The following is a 16,602-nucleotide window of genomic DNA, read 5'->3' as shown; positions in this document are numbered from 1 at the left end:
GTAATTGCTCACGTTTGGAGTTATTATTTTGTGTCTGAAAGATTACAGTAACAACACCTAACACGCATTTAATACGTCTAGGTAAATGAGACAAGACCAAATACGGTAATTCTTATTTGACAAATTCTGAAGTCTTGAGTAAGCCATTTAATACTTAATATGCAGTCACTGATTGTTATTAAATTCTAGAAAAGTGTCTGTGTATACAAATAGGTACTAGAAGAAAATAAAAAGGCGGTGAAGGATATATTGTATACCTGAGTGTAAACAACAATTTAAGATAATTAACATAAAGTTTATTTTCTAATCTTTATAGGACTTCCTTTATGTTTTAATTTTTTAGTTTAAGAGCTTCAAATTTAAGATAAATTAGTGAGCTAAGCAGCCCTAAAATTTTACTAACAACTCAAATATTTTATTTATGAAAATGGAAAATTTTTCCACTTCCTTGAGTTTTGAAAAAAATTGCTGCGAGAGTTTAACTATGAATCGCTTCGAATTAATTTTAAACAAAAAATAGCTCTTGTTTTATAATTCAAGTCCATCCGCTTCTGACGGAATAGTGAGACTACACTTTAATAATAATAATTAATACAAAAACAAAAAACGCTTTCAGAAGTGTTAGGTTAGTTGTAAATAGACCATTCAACCTTATAACTGTTTATTGACTAATATCCCGGAGCATTGAGGGTGCGTCCAGGCCCCTTCTGCGACATAACCTAACTAACTCACTCTGCCAAAAAACCCCCCTCCAACTCCCGTGTCGCCCACGTGAGAGTTGCCAACCTAACATCCCCCCTTTTAAATACAAAACTAAGCTAAATATGAAACTAACTACCTGAGGTATCAAAATATACATATTTCAATAACAATAATAATCTTGGTATCTTTTGGGTCTTCTGATTGGTCTTTTCTTTGGTTCCTCTGATTCGTCTGGTTGTTCTGGGTCATGTTCGGGTTCATTATTTCTGTCTGGTAAGGGCTGAAGATGTCTTCGATTTCGTCTGACGCAACCGCCGTCAGTCTCGATCAAATATGACCTTGGTTCTTCACATCTGCGTTGTACTTCTCCCTCCTTTTGCATATTTATGATCCATACGCGATCACCTTCTTTTAGATTTTTCTCTTCTTTTGTTACTCGGTGTCGTTTGTCGTAGTTGGACTTCTGTTCTGCTTGATTGTTGATTAACGTTTGTCTGACAGTGTCATGGTCGATAGTTGCAGGTTTTAACCCTGAAGGTAACCTTGGCAGTCTGTCTCGAAGGTTTCTGCCAAAGAGCAGTTGGGCAGGTGACAATCCACATTTAGTAGGTGTATTGCGGTAGGTAAGAAGTGCAAGATATGGATCTTCATTTTTCCTCAATATCGTTTTGAGCAGCTTCACAGCACTTTCGGCTTGTCCATTTGACTGTTGGTAATGGGGACTACTGGTAATTAACTTAAATCCATATTTTCTGCTGAAAGTTCTGTATTCGTGACAATCAAATTGTTTGCCATTGTCGGAGCGGACAACTTCGGGTATACCATGTCTAGCAAACATTTCTTTGAAGGTCTCGATAACAACTTTGGCTTTGGTGGTGCGAAGTTTTCTGATTTCAGGATACTTGGAATAATAGTCCTGTACCACTAAGTAAGTTGACTCATGATATTCTGCGAGGTCGGCACCAATTGTTTGCCACGGTCTAGATGGAACTTCGGATGGTAACATGGGATCTACCGTTGGTCTGCGTAGTTTGATGCAAATTTCACATTTCCCGACGACTTCTTTAAGCTCTCTTGTGATACCTGGCCACCACACAGTAGCTTTGGCCCGGTCCAAACATTTATTAATACCGAAGTGTCCGTCATGGAGCACATAGAGGCACTTCTTCTGAAGAGGACCAGGAATGACGACTCGGTCTTTGTAGCAAACAATGTCATGAGCGATGCTTAAGTCTTGTTGATGAGAGAAGAATTTACTGACTAACGGGTCGCTTTTGTGTTTCTGTGGCCAACCATTTTTGACGTATTCTTTGAGTTTGCTGTACGTTGGGTCCTTGTTTTGGTAAGACTTGATTTCTTCCGTTGAACAAATTTCTGTAACGACCTCACGCATCACGAAATTGATGTAGAGATTTTGAATGTCTTCTAGAAGTGGGTCTTGGTGTCGAATTCTGCCTTGGATTGGTGCTCTGGATAATGCATCGGGAACGAAAAACGTTTTACCTGGAACGTATTCTATAGTATAGTTAAATTTCAATAACCGCATGCGAAATCTTTGTAGCCTGTTGGATAGTTTGTTGAGCTCTTTGGTGGCCAAAATTACTGTTAACGGTTTATGGTCGGTATGAATTTCAAAATGAGCGCCCAGTAAGAAATTTTCGAGTCTTTCACACGCCCATGTAATGGCGAGAGCTTCCTTTTCAATTTGAGCATAGGCTTGCTCGCATGGTTCGAGGGTACGCGAACAAAAATAAGTAGGTTTCCAATTTCCGTCACTTTGTAACTGTTCTAAAACGGCACCTAAACCAAAAGACGATGCGTCTGCCGACACTCGCGATTTTTTGTCCGTGCTAAACTTGGCTAACACGCGCGATGATGCGATTTCACTTTTAAGTTTTTCAAAATCCGCTTGATGTTTATCTGTCCATACAAACTGTTTATCCTTGTGCAGTAGTTCACGTAATGATTGGGTTTTTTTCGAAGTATTAACGATAAATTTTGAGACATAGTTAACCATGCCGAGGAAAGTTCTAACTTCGGTTACCGACGATGGCGCGGGATAATTATTAATGGCTTCAACGCTTTTGGGATCGGCTTGAACACCATTTTCGGATATTAAGTATCCTAAATATAAGGTCTTGTTCGTTTTAAATTCACATTTGGATTTGTTTAAAGTCAAGCCGTGATCCGATAAGAGTGTTAACACTTTGTTCACGTTTGTGTCATGGTCAGCTTCGTTGCGGCCTGTGATGAGGATGTCATCAGCATGAACATGGACGTGTTCCATTTTTAATTTGCCGATTACGCCGCTGATGGTTTTTTGGAAAACTTCTGGTGCTGAGGTGATCCCAAATGGAATGCGTTTGTAGACATACCTGCCAAATGGTGTGAGAAAACAGGTATATTTGCGCGATTGCGGTGAAAGTTTAAGCTGCCAAAAGCCACTGGAAAAGTCTAACTTGGTAAACCACTTCGCGTCTTTCAGTTTCGAAATTGTCTCATCGACCGACGGTAATTGGTACAGTTCGCGATTAACGCACTTGTTTAGCTCGGTGTAGTCTGAACACACGCGAATTTTTCCGTTCTTTTTCGCTGCAATAACCATAGGTGCACACCACTCAGTAGGTTCATTAATGGCTTCTATAACGTCTTCGCGAATCATCTTGTCCAGCTCCTTTTTTACTACATCCATCATGGGGAGTGGAATTCTTCTAGGCGTGTTTAAGGTCCAAGGTTGTGCGTCTGATTTTACTTCAATTGTGTACTCAAAATTCTTAAGAGTTCCCAAGCCTTTGAACACCTCTGGATATTTCACCATCATCTTATGTTGGAATTTTTCATCAGCTTTTCTGCTAGTTACATGTCTAATAACACTGTCACTCGCAACGAGTTCTTTGCCAGTCCATTTGATCATGTCTAGTTTTTGTAAGGCTGGTCTTCCCAGTAAGTTATCTGGTGTATCAACGACGAAACATCTAACATTTTCTATCTTATTTTCCCATTTAAGAGGAACTACTATCTCTCCCTTTATTTCCAATTTTCTCTGGTTTCCTTTTCCGGGTCCCAACAGTGTTGTTTTTGTTCTTTGTAACTTTACTTTCCCCTGAAGTTTATCTTTGAATTCTTTGCTAGATATTATGGTTTCATCGGCTCCGGTATCTATTTTGAATACAATGTTTGTATTAAAAATTTCCGCTACCGCTTCCCAAGGTTTGTCCAACTTTACTCGATTAATATTGATAATCTCCCTACAATCATAGCTCGAATCATAGCTATCATCAGTATCATCTGATATTGAGGTTTCAGATTCCACTGCGTTTACGTTCTTTGTTTTACATCTGGATGCAAAATGGCCTTTAAAGTTACATTTATGGCACGTTTGTCCATTGGCTGGGCATTCCATCCTGTTGTGTGTGTTCGAATTTCCACACCTTATACAACCTTTAAATTTATGTTCACTTTGTTGCTTTCCATCTTTGCTCCTGCGCTGTTTTCCTTCATATTTCACGGATTTATGGTTAAATTTCTTGGCTTTGTCTCTAGCTACTCTGTTTACCGTTTCCTCTCTCACTCTTAGTTCTCTGTTTTCGGTTCTAATCCTCTCCACTTGAGTTATTTTGTCAATTGCTGTTTTAAGTGTCAATTTGTCATTCATTTGTAGATTTTCCGACAATTTTTCATCACGAATTCCAACAACTAATCGATCTCTTATGAGTTCCTCCTCCAAATCTCTGTAATTGCATGTTTTGGCCAAGCTTATGACGTCAGCGATGTACGTTTGGGCGTCCTCACCTTCCCTTTGGTCACGTCTGTTAAACTTAGCTCGTGCGTAGATTGTATTAGGAGTGTCTTTGAACTCGTTATCAAAGAATTCTTTCAGCGCTTTGTAACTAGGAAAATCGGTTTCCTGTTTCTGCTTAGCCTCCATAAACTTTGTAACTTTCGCCCCCATATGCAACAATAAACTATTAATTTGCTCTGCTTGTGTGCTTTTGTCTAGTTTTGTTGCTGTTCTAAAACGTTCATAATGTGTAATCCACACTTGCCAATCTTCTTTTTCGAATGAAAATTTCTCCGGAATCGGAATGGAGTTGCTGAAGACGATGCTACTCGTTGGAGCCTGCTTTGACGGTGTGTCACTCGCCTGAACCCGGGCCTGTGCTTGTGCCATGAGATCCGCATATTTTTGCTCCAACTCGGCCACTTGTGCCTGAAGTGCATCCATCGTGATAGTTGTGGTGGTTTTTACACTCACAATTTGTAACACGAGCGGGATTCGGATTTTAAAACACTGACACCATGTTAGGTTAGTTGTAAATAGACCATTCAACCTTATAACTGTTTATTGACTAATATCCCGGAGCATTGAGGGTGCGTCCAGGCCCCTTCTGCGACATAACCTAACTAACTCACTCTGCCAAAAAACCCCCCTCCAACTCCCGTGTCGCCCACGTGAGAGTTGCCAACCTAACAAGAAGACGAGAAGATAAGAACCATGACCTATATTTTAAATTACTTCAAGTCATTTTTACATGTGACGTGAAGTGCAATTCTAAAAGTCATTGAAAGATCGTTAAATTATATATTTACACTCAAGCTACAAGTCACAGAGTCTGCTGGTTTTTGTATATTTGATTAATTTTTAGTTAATGTCAATTGCATTTATAATTTCGTAATATAGTAAGCCTCAATTCCAAATCGCAAAAAATTGCGTGTGGATCACTACTTTAATTCTTAAAATTAATAATAAGTTAATATAATTTCGAGTTTCGATCATAGGTATAGCAAAAAGAAAGTATGTAATCGCAATTAAATTTTTACTCATACAAACTCAAAACAGGCATAACAGCATTAATAACAGCCTCGATGAAATCATCAATTAGTGGTAACTCTCTTTTCCTGCATGTCTTGTAGCATAGGTTCAGTTTTAAATATCAAATAAATCAAAGATAAAGAATTACTTTTTGGCAGCAAGCATAACTAATCCATCATGATTCCGTGTTTAAATTGACAGTTTTATCGAACGGGAACCGATTCTTGCCCAATTGATTTTAATTAATCTTTAAAGCAACCTTGTACTGAAACTGAATCTAAGAAATTGTGACAGAATCAAAAATAATCTGAACCATTTACACCGAATTAATTTAAAATGCAGATTGGCTTCGTCGAAGTTAAAATGGGACAGAAATGCAAAGGAAAGTTAAACAGGAAGATACGTACTTCATTACTTTGTCTGCAGGTACAATTTAATAAGTCGAATCACGCAAACTTTACGTGAGCACGACCGCATTGTATTTTCAGAATGAAATTCTCGATGCTGCTTCTAGCCTATAGCAAATCTTTTATTATACCGATGTAATAACGTTAATGAGAATGGTCACATAATGGTAAAAGATAATATTGTTATGCTACTAAACGCATGAGAAAAAAGATTCTGCTTGAAAAATGTTGTAAATCACGTTGAATCAGCTTATCCTTTCGTCACCCAAGCAGGAGGAAGTTAACCTTCAATTTTGCTCTTGTTTCACGGTGTTTCATGGCAAGAATATTTTATTACACTATTATCATTGCATTTCCTACACACCCAATGAAATTCACGGAAGACCTTCGTCAAATTTACGTCGCTTGGACTTGGACACATTTTCGACACCTAAATTATTTGCATGGATTTACAATTCAAAAGCACTAGACCAAATAAATCCATTAAGTAGCTCAAGACATATCCTGTCTAATCCTTATACCTAATTTCAGGTAAGGACAATAATAAGCAGCTAACTTTCCCAACAAAATCCTTGAATTTTAATAATTGTAACAGCAATTTTAATTATATGTTATGGCTGCTTTAACAATTTTCGCGAATTATGTTGATGAAATAATTATAGCACAAAAAGTATTTCAATTTTATGGTTAGCTTGTCATAAGTTGTAATAATAATAATCAAAACAGTGAATTAATAAGACCTACCTAACAAAAAACAATAACTAACAACTAGGACCAATTTTACGTAAATACGAGCTTAAAAATGCGCTAAATTTTATAAGCACTAGCAGTTTAATGCTCCAATAACTCTCTAGGTTGTTCTTCTTCAGTGGAAAAGTCGGACAATAAACTCTAAAGAACCACCCTTTTGTATTTTCAAAAAAATTGTACCAAGAAAACCTTGTATTATAGGTATAAATTTACCTACATTTAATTTACCTATAATGCAATGTTAAACTTTAATAATTCTCAGAGACTAAGTTCTGTGAAGAAAAAATGATGTCGAAGTCATTATAGAACAGAATTAAGATTTTAAGTAAGGAAGATATATTTTTTGTACAAAACAACAAAAAATACAGTCTTTTGTAACATTTTGTTATTGTGAAAGCGGCAGTAAATTTTATATGTTATAGGAATACAATATGAAATATATTAGTTTGGTTTTTGCAAAGCTTTTACTTGCAGTGAATTCATCCTTTATGTAACAAATTGAGATTTATGATTTTTTCAAGCGCTAGCTTTCACAAAATCAAATTGAAATATGGTTAATTATAGGAGGCATTAATGCACAATTAAATTGTCAGACTTTCATTGGCACCATCGAAGATGCATCGCTTTTCAAATGGAGTATACCTTCCTTTCACACACTTTGTTGTGCTAGGGTCAGTGAAATTGTGATTTCTTATTACATATGCACGCCTGATGTGTTCTGAATGAGAACAATACGTAGAAATTGTTTTCTATTAAAATAGTTCACTTGCAACAACCTGGGTGGGTGAACAGTACCATTTATCAAATTGTTAGCACACCTCTAGGATGTGCAAGCTATTTTTAGAAGCTAAATATCTCATTTGCATGAGCATAATGCATTTTCGAAATTACGTAGGAACTCGGAATACGTCGAAATTTATGACATATTTCCTGGCGCTTTCCTAATTTCGATTTCAAGGATTTTCAAACAATTAAGCCAGCCGTAATTATCGAGTCAAAAGAAAGTAGGTTGCTCTAAGTAATTTTAATATGTTTACGAATTTTATTGAAAAATCTTCGATTTCCAATGGACACGGTGACAGCGCTCCTTGGGTCAATTTTCGCTTTGTCCTTGGCAGATTGCGGTCAGGTTCACGGACTTTTCCGGCTCTCTGCTGAAGAATTTCGATCGATTTGATTGCTGATAACCGAGGAAGAAAGTGATAAAGTGTGTCAAGGTGTGAGCAACGAAAAGACATTTGGCAGGTATCCGAAAACTATGGGATTTCACTTACGGTTACCACTTTTACTTCTGTATAAATATATTTACATTTTGCTGCAATGCTCCTGGCATGGCACTGCCAATTTCACTTTTCACAAAAAAATCCGTTACGTGAGACGTAAAATAATTTCAGAATTAAGGAAATTGCAAGAGTTTCCTCTCCAGTAAGAATAATTGTGTTACATCAATTTTACTGAATAATTCCACATCACGAAGAGAAACCAACGAGCAGAATGAAAATTTTCATCTAAAAGCTGCCAATCGATCACCATTGTAAAATTAAAATTTCATAAAACATAAAAGTTCAGGCTATAAGCGCTTTATACTGTTAACTTAATTCGTATGCAAAGACGATACAAAAACATGGAGTTATTTTCTGCTTTGTTTGTTGAACTGTTAAAAACAAAAATGTTTGCTATAATGAGATGCTTGACTTCTAAGAAATCCGATGGAATTTTTAACCACTAAAAGTTATTTATTTATATTTAATGTGTTGTCATACTCGAAGTTACCTAACATGAAAGGTTTTATCTGTATAAACAGCTTTTATTTTTTGAATATAACCACTAAATGGGAAAAACAAGCGGTCTTTCACATTATGTTTGTTGGAAAAATTATAAAAATACCAAAACTCTTGTAATCCGTAACTAACCCAAGTCTCCCCTACAATTTTAACAATTTTAGTGGTTCTAATGCACTCGATAGTTGATTCGCAAAATGTTGTTAACCTTGAATCACTTGAAATTAAATCTGAAACAGGATCTTGATACAAAAATCACATTAATTTTATTGATGGCTATAATGACTGTGCTATTTCATATTTTTGTTAAACTGACGCAAATACAAAGCGCCAACGTACAAATTTTAATTAAAAAACAATGAATGAGTTGTCCTTATAATAGTACCATATATTTCAAAATTAATTAAACACGCCAAACTCATAAAAAATAAATTACTCGTAAAACTAGTTAACTAAAGCAGACAATACAAAATCTTCTGCTAATTATTATTTTTAATTATTGTCATGATCCCACAATGAGTAACTAGGCGACCATTTCTAATCAAAATGCCTTCATGAAAGGTTAATTTAAGACACATGAAAGGATAATTAAATGTTTACACTAAATACATACTTGAGGAGAAAATTTACGTAGCTTTCTACCGCTTTAAAACTATTTTGGATGCCATTAAGCAAGTGGATTATCGTAGCCAAAGAATTCAGTCTAAACTCATACATGTAATAAAAACAGCATCGTTCGATCGCTAATAAAAATCCATTCATTTTAGCACGAAGTATTTGTTAAAATCAAAAAAATTTGTTTATTTTTGCAAAATGGTGAATATGGTAAATTTCTATTACATATATTATCTAAATTAAATTCGGAAAACAGATTTATTCGGAATGTCGGGCTGTAGAAATAATTGGTTATAAGAAGAACTCCTCATTTTGCTCCTACAAATTTATCACATAACTCTATAAGTTGTATTTCTCCAAACGATTTGCTAACAATAAAACCACACGAACGCCAGAATAAATTTCATAATATCTCTATTATTGTGTGCAGCGATTGCACGACACGCCTTGACAATCTGCATAGATTTATTATTTAATGGCAATAAATCGGTTGCGAATCGTATTAATTACGTAGGATAGTCTTGAAATCCTTATAAAATTAATTTATCACGTGGCATTCAACGTTCACCACGTTTTTGTAGGAGCTGCCGAGGGAATTGCTAAAAAGCAATTCAAGGAACGGCATTTACTGGAATAAGTAGTTTTGAGATGATATTCTAACCAGATATATTTTTCATTACACAAAAGTATTTAGTTCGAAAAATGTCAAGGAAGCTACGATTTGCACGGTGATACTTTCCGCTTCGATTTGATTCGGAATTGAAGGTGAACGAGATGGTTAAACGCTTTGGCAATTTACGCTAGGGACATCTATGTGCACGACTTTCAAGTATTTTTTACACAAATCGGGCTTAATTCTGAAGAAAAGAAGTCATCGTCAAGGCCAAGATGCTCGAACCGTGCAAATATCTCGCACTTGCAGTAAATTAAATTTCCAGACGTTATATAATCTTGCAAGATCAAAAATGTGATTTACAAAGTAAAAGATGCTAGCAAATTACGCAAGTAGAACTAGTGGTATTTTAAGACCTCGATTTCTTGTGAAACTTATTTATTGATTTTTGAATCCTTAAATTATTTATTTATCAAAGTCAGTTGTGTACTAAAAGTGTTGTACCTATTATGTGTTCTTGTCAATCACCAGTTATACCAAACGTATTTCTAAGTAGCACTGAATAAATTATTTGTATAGTCAAGCATACATAATCATCAAATTAAACGAGTGAAGTGTTTGATTAGGTAAAGCCTACAGAGAGAAAGCGGAAGTGTTATTTTTCGATTTGTAATTATACGTTTAACAAGTCTACTCTAAGTCAATTCTGCCAAGTTCTAAAAAGTTAGAAACTGTGCATGTGCAAACAGTGGCCTATGTTAAAACATCCATCAATACCTAGAATTTTTCATATTAAAACTCAACTTTTTTAATGAATTAGTAATTTTATTAACAACAGCTGTTTCCATATTAATGCAACAACTTCAAAACCTTAGAACTAAATGCTCTAAAATTTCTAAATTTGAGTAATCAGTTCTTTAATTTTGTAAGCTTACAACGTGGACAATAATTACCCAATTCGCCTGGAGGTCGGCTTAAACTTGCTAAAAGAAATTTCTTAATAACACTAAAAATAAATACTGCTTAATTAAATAATTAGTAAAGTAGAGTTTTTTTGTTATTTGATAACAATAAGAACAGTTTAGAGTTCTTCGCCATTTCCAAAAGCTTATTTCTGGTTTCTATTGTTAAAAATTATTTTAAAAAAATGCCTAGTTTTTTGAGAACTAAATTGTTTTACTAAAACTTAGGTACCAAAACCAAAAAGTGCCAACAAATCGAAAGATATAAGTGGAGGCACCTATCGCAAACAATTTCAGTTGCAAGGAGCCAGCTCGGAACGACACTTAGTCCGGTGAAAGTGTTTTCAGTTCATCAAGTACCAGAGGATTGGCCACAAAAGAAGTCTTTCACACATGCGCATATACTGAAAAGGCCGCAGTATAAATATAAAACTTGCTTGTCTCCACTTCTTGGCTAGTGCTCGAAGGTTCAGCATGGCTAACAAAACATATTGGCTGTGTTGTTTGTTACTTCTTGGGATCGGTAAGTGATTTTTTATTACCCCCACTACAGCCTCAATCCCCCTTAATTCAACTACTTTCCCCAAAATTCGCACAAATGTAACGTGACTGCGTGGAATATCCTATAGGCTATAGCCGACCAAAGTTTATAAAAAACAATAACTTTTCCAAAATTAGGGATTAAACTCGGCGCTACTACCTGGAAGTACCCTAATTTTTCAATGCTAGGCAGGAGAAGTAGTTAGTCTGTGATCAGGAATTTTTTGGTGGATGAGCTGGTGGGACACCAAAATGGCAAAAGTCCCGTATAATTTGCGTTGCTAATCGGAAGTGTCTGCTATAAAAAACCGTTACATCAAAGTACTGTATTTCACTTTCCTTTTCTGATCTGTCGTTTGCATTACTGAGTTAATTTTTTGTGGGCGCTCATTATGAATTATTACTACATCGCTCCGGCATTATTATACCAAACACGAATATGTTGTCTGCATAACAGAACTTGAATCGCGACCGGATTCTGTCTCATTTCATGGTTAATTTTCTCGAATCGATTTCGGTAGTGAAACTTTTCACGCCGATTTAAAGAAAGTTTTCTCGTCCTGATTGGTGATTTAGGTTTCAAGTTCAACCTGTTAATCGGCAAAGCTTTCGCGCCTCCAACCTTGACAATTAGCTGATAATCTTTTTGTAAATTATACATCCTTTATGGTAATTTAAGCGATCAATATTTGACATTTAAACGCAATGATGCAGACAACAATGAAGAAGCGTGAGCCATTAGCAGGAATCACAGTCGACAAATACCAACTATTTCGCAACCCACCTGGCTTCTGACCTTCTTTGTTAAACGTCAACGAGACATTTACCATGAGATGAAATAGGCTTGGTCAGGAGACTCAGGGTGAGGTTGTACAACTCCGATTTGCTCACGCGAACGTTTTATTAGATTACAATTAGCGCAAAATTTGCACCAAAGGAGAGATAGCTTATATAAACAATTTATTTTTTGTCGGCTATAGAAACCTGTTCCACATCTTATTCAAACAGCTACTTTCAAGTGACCTGGATTTCTTTTTTTCCTTTGCTAAATGTTTTATCACCGATGCCTAATCGAAATCGTTGACGAATGTTGCAGCTTTTGCTCAAGAGGAAGAGGGAGGCGATGAAGCCACAGCAGATGAGCTCTGCGAAAACAGACCAGCAGACGAATATTTCAGATTGACCACGGAAGGCGACTGCAGGGATGTAGTAAGGTAAGTGAGGAGGTAACAGCAGGTGCTCCTGCCTAAGAATAAAACAGCAATCCTGCGAGAATTTATAAAAGAAGATATAAAAGAAGAAAGAATTGTTTTCAATCTTCTGCTATACTAGTATCTACACCACTTATTTCAATTAGTTTTCAAATAATTTTCAGGAAAAAATGTTTCTCCACGTAATTGTGCTTCCAGATCAGAGATTTGGGTGTTGTTTGTTCAGTCACGTGCTCCTTGAAATTGTTACAAATAACTTCTTTAAATCTGTTTTGTTTCAATGGAGTGGCAAACTTTTAGAATTGTAATTTTCTTTTTATAAATATTAAGCCATTTAGAGACTTAACTTTAGTTGCTAAATCTGAAACAACGAAGTCTTTTTAATTCAACTGCAAGTAAATGCGAACAAAATGAGTTTATCTGTGATGTTGTGAAAATAATAATCAATTTTTTGTTCTACTTTTCTTTTTGCCGGACTTGGCAAGCAATAGAAAGCCTCTGGTTTTGCCTTGTGTCCGTTCTAATGTCTTTTGCTTGGTGTAGGTGCGACAAAAATAGTGACAACAACGGCGCCACAAGACTGGCGTCTGTTCGGTGTCCAGTTGGTCTAGCCTTTGACATTGAACGTCAGACTTGCGATTGGAAAACAAAAGTGAACAACTGTGATGTTATAGAAAGTAAGTCGATGAAGAAGAAGTAATGACAATACCCAAAGCCCAGTCAAGTAACGCATTAGTCCACAGTTCAGTACAGTCCACGCCAGTGGCTCGTATAGTCATTATTTCTTGGTCAAAACCCGATATTAAGCCCCATTTTAACGTACAGGTGTACTAAGTCCGGTCTAAAGCAAATCACTTGTCCCAGCGGATTGGCATTTGACATCGATAAACAAACATGTGACTGGAAAGGAAAAGTCAATAACTGTGATAAACTTGAGAGTAAGTCGCACTTTCAAGTGCGGTGAGGGAACGGTGGCTGTAGAAATTATGCGACCGCTGTTTCGGCTTCAATAGAGCAACGAATTTCAAAGACTGTGTAAAAAATTATTCAGTTCTCCGATACAAAAGTGTAGAAAGTAGATGGTGTTTTCTAACTTTAAGCTCGATTAACGAAGTCGTTGCATGCGCTTTTGCTATTCACTAACAGCTTCAGACAATCCGCACATTAATCAACTAATCCATTGTGCGTTTGCACGGAAACACACGACACCACTCAACTCCAAATCATTTCAAACGTCTGTTTCTTTTCTCCTTGTACCTACACAAGCAGTCGGTACGTTTCTGTCTGTCTTAAATACTTACACATTGTATGTACAAAATACATCTTTCTGTGTTCATCTAGTCTTTATTTACAGACATTTTTCTTGAATTTTCTTACTGATTCGAATGGTTTATCTAGCGTCCAACAAAATTGTTTTAAGCAGATAAACCATTCATACATGGTGATTCAAATAATTTTACACCCTGACGAATTTCAAGTGCAACCAATTACGCAGTCATTAATTAATTCAAAATTACCAAGGTTCAAAACACGGACCCTCGATTGCATTTAAATTCGTTGTAAAATTATGGAAATCATACGTGTAATCAATCCTCATCCACAATTGTATGTTTTCTGTGTTGTAATTAATATTTTTTCCTTCTTTTTCTTCGTCTACTTTCTATGAAATTGAAAGATTTGCGAACAATGACGAATTTTGATGTAAATATTTTATTTTTTGAAGCAAAGCCAGTCACAAAAGTACACACCCAATTATTACACTTTGTACATAGCTCTCACCCCAAGGTTTTTTGATTGGATTGTTATTGTTTAAACTACTGTTGTTTCGTTTTTTATTCGTGCAATTTACTATTTAAAAAATCAAAATCTTTAAATACTATGGGTCGGTTTATAGAAGCGTCATTAAGTTAATCGGCAATTAAATGCGTGATTAACTGATCACGTGACCAAATTGAACAAATTTTATTGGTCCGTTCGCGTTGTTAACCTTTAATAATTAAATTTTAACAAAGCTTTCATACTTTCAAGTAAAAAGTGGAATTTTTTTTAGAATAAAACGAGGCGGTATTTACAACATATTACTTCCGTAAGCCGGAAGTGACATTCTGATAACGGCAATGACATTTGCTACATTTTTATGTACACACCTTCACTTTTACGTAACTGTAAAACTAGTAAAAATATGAAAACATTTAATGAAAGTCAAATAAAAAACTTTTGGGACAAGTTTTTAAATACAAAAATGAAGCAACAGGAGTTATAAAATGTAAATTTTTCGGCATTTCGTGACGCTGTTTTAACTTTAGAGCCCCGCAAGGTCTTGCCCAATTTTAAAACGGACGAGCCCATCTGCCCTGAAGGGAAACTGTCTTGTGGCAATGGTGAATGTATCGACAAGGAATTGTTCTGTAACGGTAAACCCGATTGCAAGGACGAATCTGACGAAAATTCTTGCAGTAAGTAACTCATTAATTATTTAAATTCGACATTACAATAAGTCCTTCACAGCTGTGGAAACCGATCCAAATCGGGCGCCTGATTGCGACCCCACCCAGTGCGTTCTCCCTGACTGCTTCTGTTCCGCCGACGGTACCAGGATCCCCGGCCAACTGGAGCCCGCCAACGTGCCCCAGATGATCACCTTAACCTTCAACGGCGCCGTCAATGTCGACAACATCGACTTGTACGAGGAGATCTTCAACGGAAACCGCGCCAACCCCAACGGCTGCCAGATCAGGGGGACCTTCTTCGTCTCGCACAAATACACGAACTACTCCGCCGTCCAAGACCTGCACCGACGCGGCCACGAAATCGCCGTGTTTTCGCTGACGCACAAAGAGGACCCCAACTACTGGAGCCAAGGGTCTTACGACGACTGGCTTGCCGAGATGGCCGGAGCGCGTCTGATCGTTGAGCGCTTCGCCAACATCACGGACGGTTCCATCATCGGCGTCCGAGCCCCGTACCTTCGCGTCGGAGGCAACAAACAGTTCGAAATGATGGCCGACCAGTTCTTCGTCTACGACGCCTCCATCACGGCGTCCTTGGGCCGCGTGCCCATCTGGCCCTACACCCTCTACTTCCGGATGCCGCACAAGTGCAACGGAAACGCGCACAACTGCCCCAGCCGAAGCCACCCGGTCTGGGAAATCGTCATGAACGAGCTGGACAGACGTGATGACCCCACTTTTGACGAATCTTTGCCTGGTTGTCACATGGTCGACTCCTGCTCGAATATTCAAACAGGCGAGCAGTTTGCTCGTCTCCTCAGACACAACTTCAACCGCCACTTGAACAGCAACCGCGCGCCTCTCGGGCTCCACTTCCACGCCTCCTGGCTGAAGAGCAAGAAAGAATTCAAGGAAGAGCTTATTAAATTCATCGAAGAGATGTTGCAGCGTAATGATGTCTATTTTGTGACCAACCTCCAGGTCATCCAATGGATGCAGAATCCAACTGAGCTGAACGGCTTGCGTGACTTCCAAGAATGGAAGGAGAAATGCGATATTAAAGGCCAGCCTTACTGTTCCCTGCCTAATTCGTGCGCGCTGACTACGAGGGAGCTTCCAGGAGAGACGCTCCGTCTGTTCACCTGCATGGAATGCCCCAATAATTACCCCTGGATTTTGGATCCCACAGGAGACGGCTTCTCCGTTAGGAAATAATTTATTTTATTTTTATGTCTTAAGTTTGATTTTTTTAATTTAAAAGACTTTGTATATAGCTATCTATAATCAATTTCCTATTGCAACTTTTGATAACTGAATCAACAAATATAGTTAATAACTTGCCACGAGCTGTTATACACAATAAGACTACAGATGTGTTATGTAATGAAATTTTGTTAAGAAATAAAAGACACAAAACCCATTTTTAAAAAAAATTAAAATCAAAAAGTTACGTGGATTTTACAAAAAAACTGAACGTGGTACGAGGAATAAAATTCCTTAATGTTTTATATCGCCAACAGTTCGAACTCCTGCAAAATTCAAACTACATACAAAAAATCATTTAGTGTTCTTGAAGGTGGTCATTACATATTTTAGTTAACTTCATGTAATACACTTATGATTTTAAAGTTAGGTTAAAAATGGTGGATGCGCCGGGCTAATGTATAACATGGTACAAATAATTGGCCGGCGTGAGCTGTAAACATATCAACTGCGATCTAATAAAAACAAAACGTTAATTAAAACATAAATTAAAAT

At 36.9% G+C, this 16,602-nt stretch overlaps 2 protein-coding genes across 3 annotated transcripts; one reads left to right on the top strand and one right to left on the bottom strand.

The window, feature by feature from the left end:
- Window positions 1-862: 862 nt before the first annotated feature.
- Window positions 863-4,927, bottom strand: LOC100142548 (uncharacterized protein K02A2.6). Its single transcript, XM_064356615.1, has one exon. It carries the CDS (start codon window positions 4,925-4,927, stop codon window positions 863-865), a length of 4,065 nt encoding a protein of 1,354 aa, XP_064212685.1.
- A 6,168-nt stretch (window positions 4,928-11,095) lies between these two features.
- On the top strand, window positions 11,096-16,260 carry verm (vermiform). Of its 2 annotated transcripts, none has more exon segments than NM_001122831.1 (5): window positions 11,096-11,166; window positions 12,280-12,397; window positions 13,220-13,332; window positions 14,701-14,850; window positions 14,903-16,260. In NM_001122831.1, coding segments are annotated over 5 exon segments (1,587 nt in total). In that variant the 5' UTR covers window positions 11,096-11,117; the 3' UTR covers window positions 16,060-16,260.
- Window positions 16,261-16,602: the final 342 nt, after the last annotated feature.

This window comes from Tribolium castaneum, chromosome 5, assembly GCF_031307605.1.
Source record: "Tribolium castaneum strain GA2 chromosome 5, icTriCast1.1, whole genome shotgun sequence".
In the NCBI taxonomy this organism is placed as follows: domain Eukaryota; kingdom Metazoa; phylum Arthropoda; class Insecta; order Coleoptera; family Tenebrionidae; genus Tribolium; species Tribolium castaneum.
This window is presented reverse-complemented; position numbering and strand designations above follow the sequence as displayed.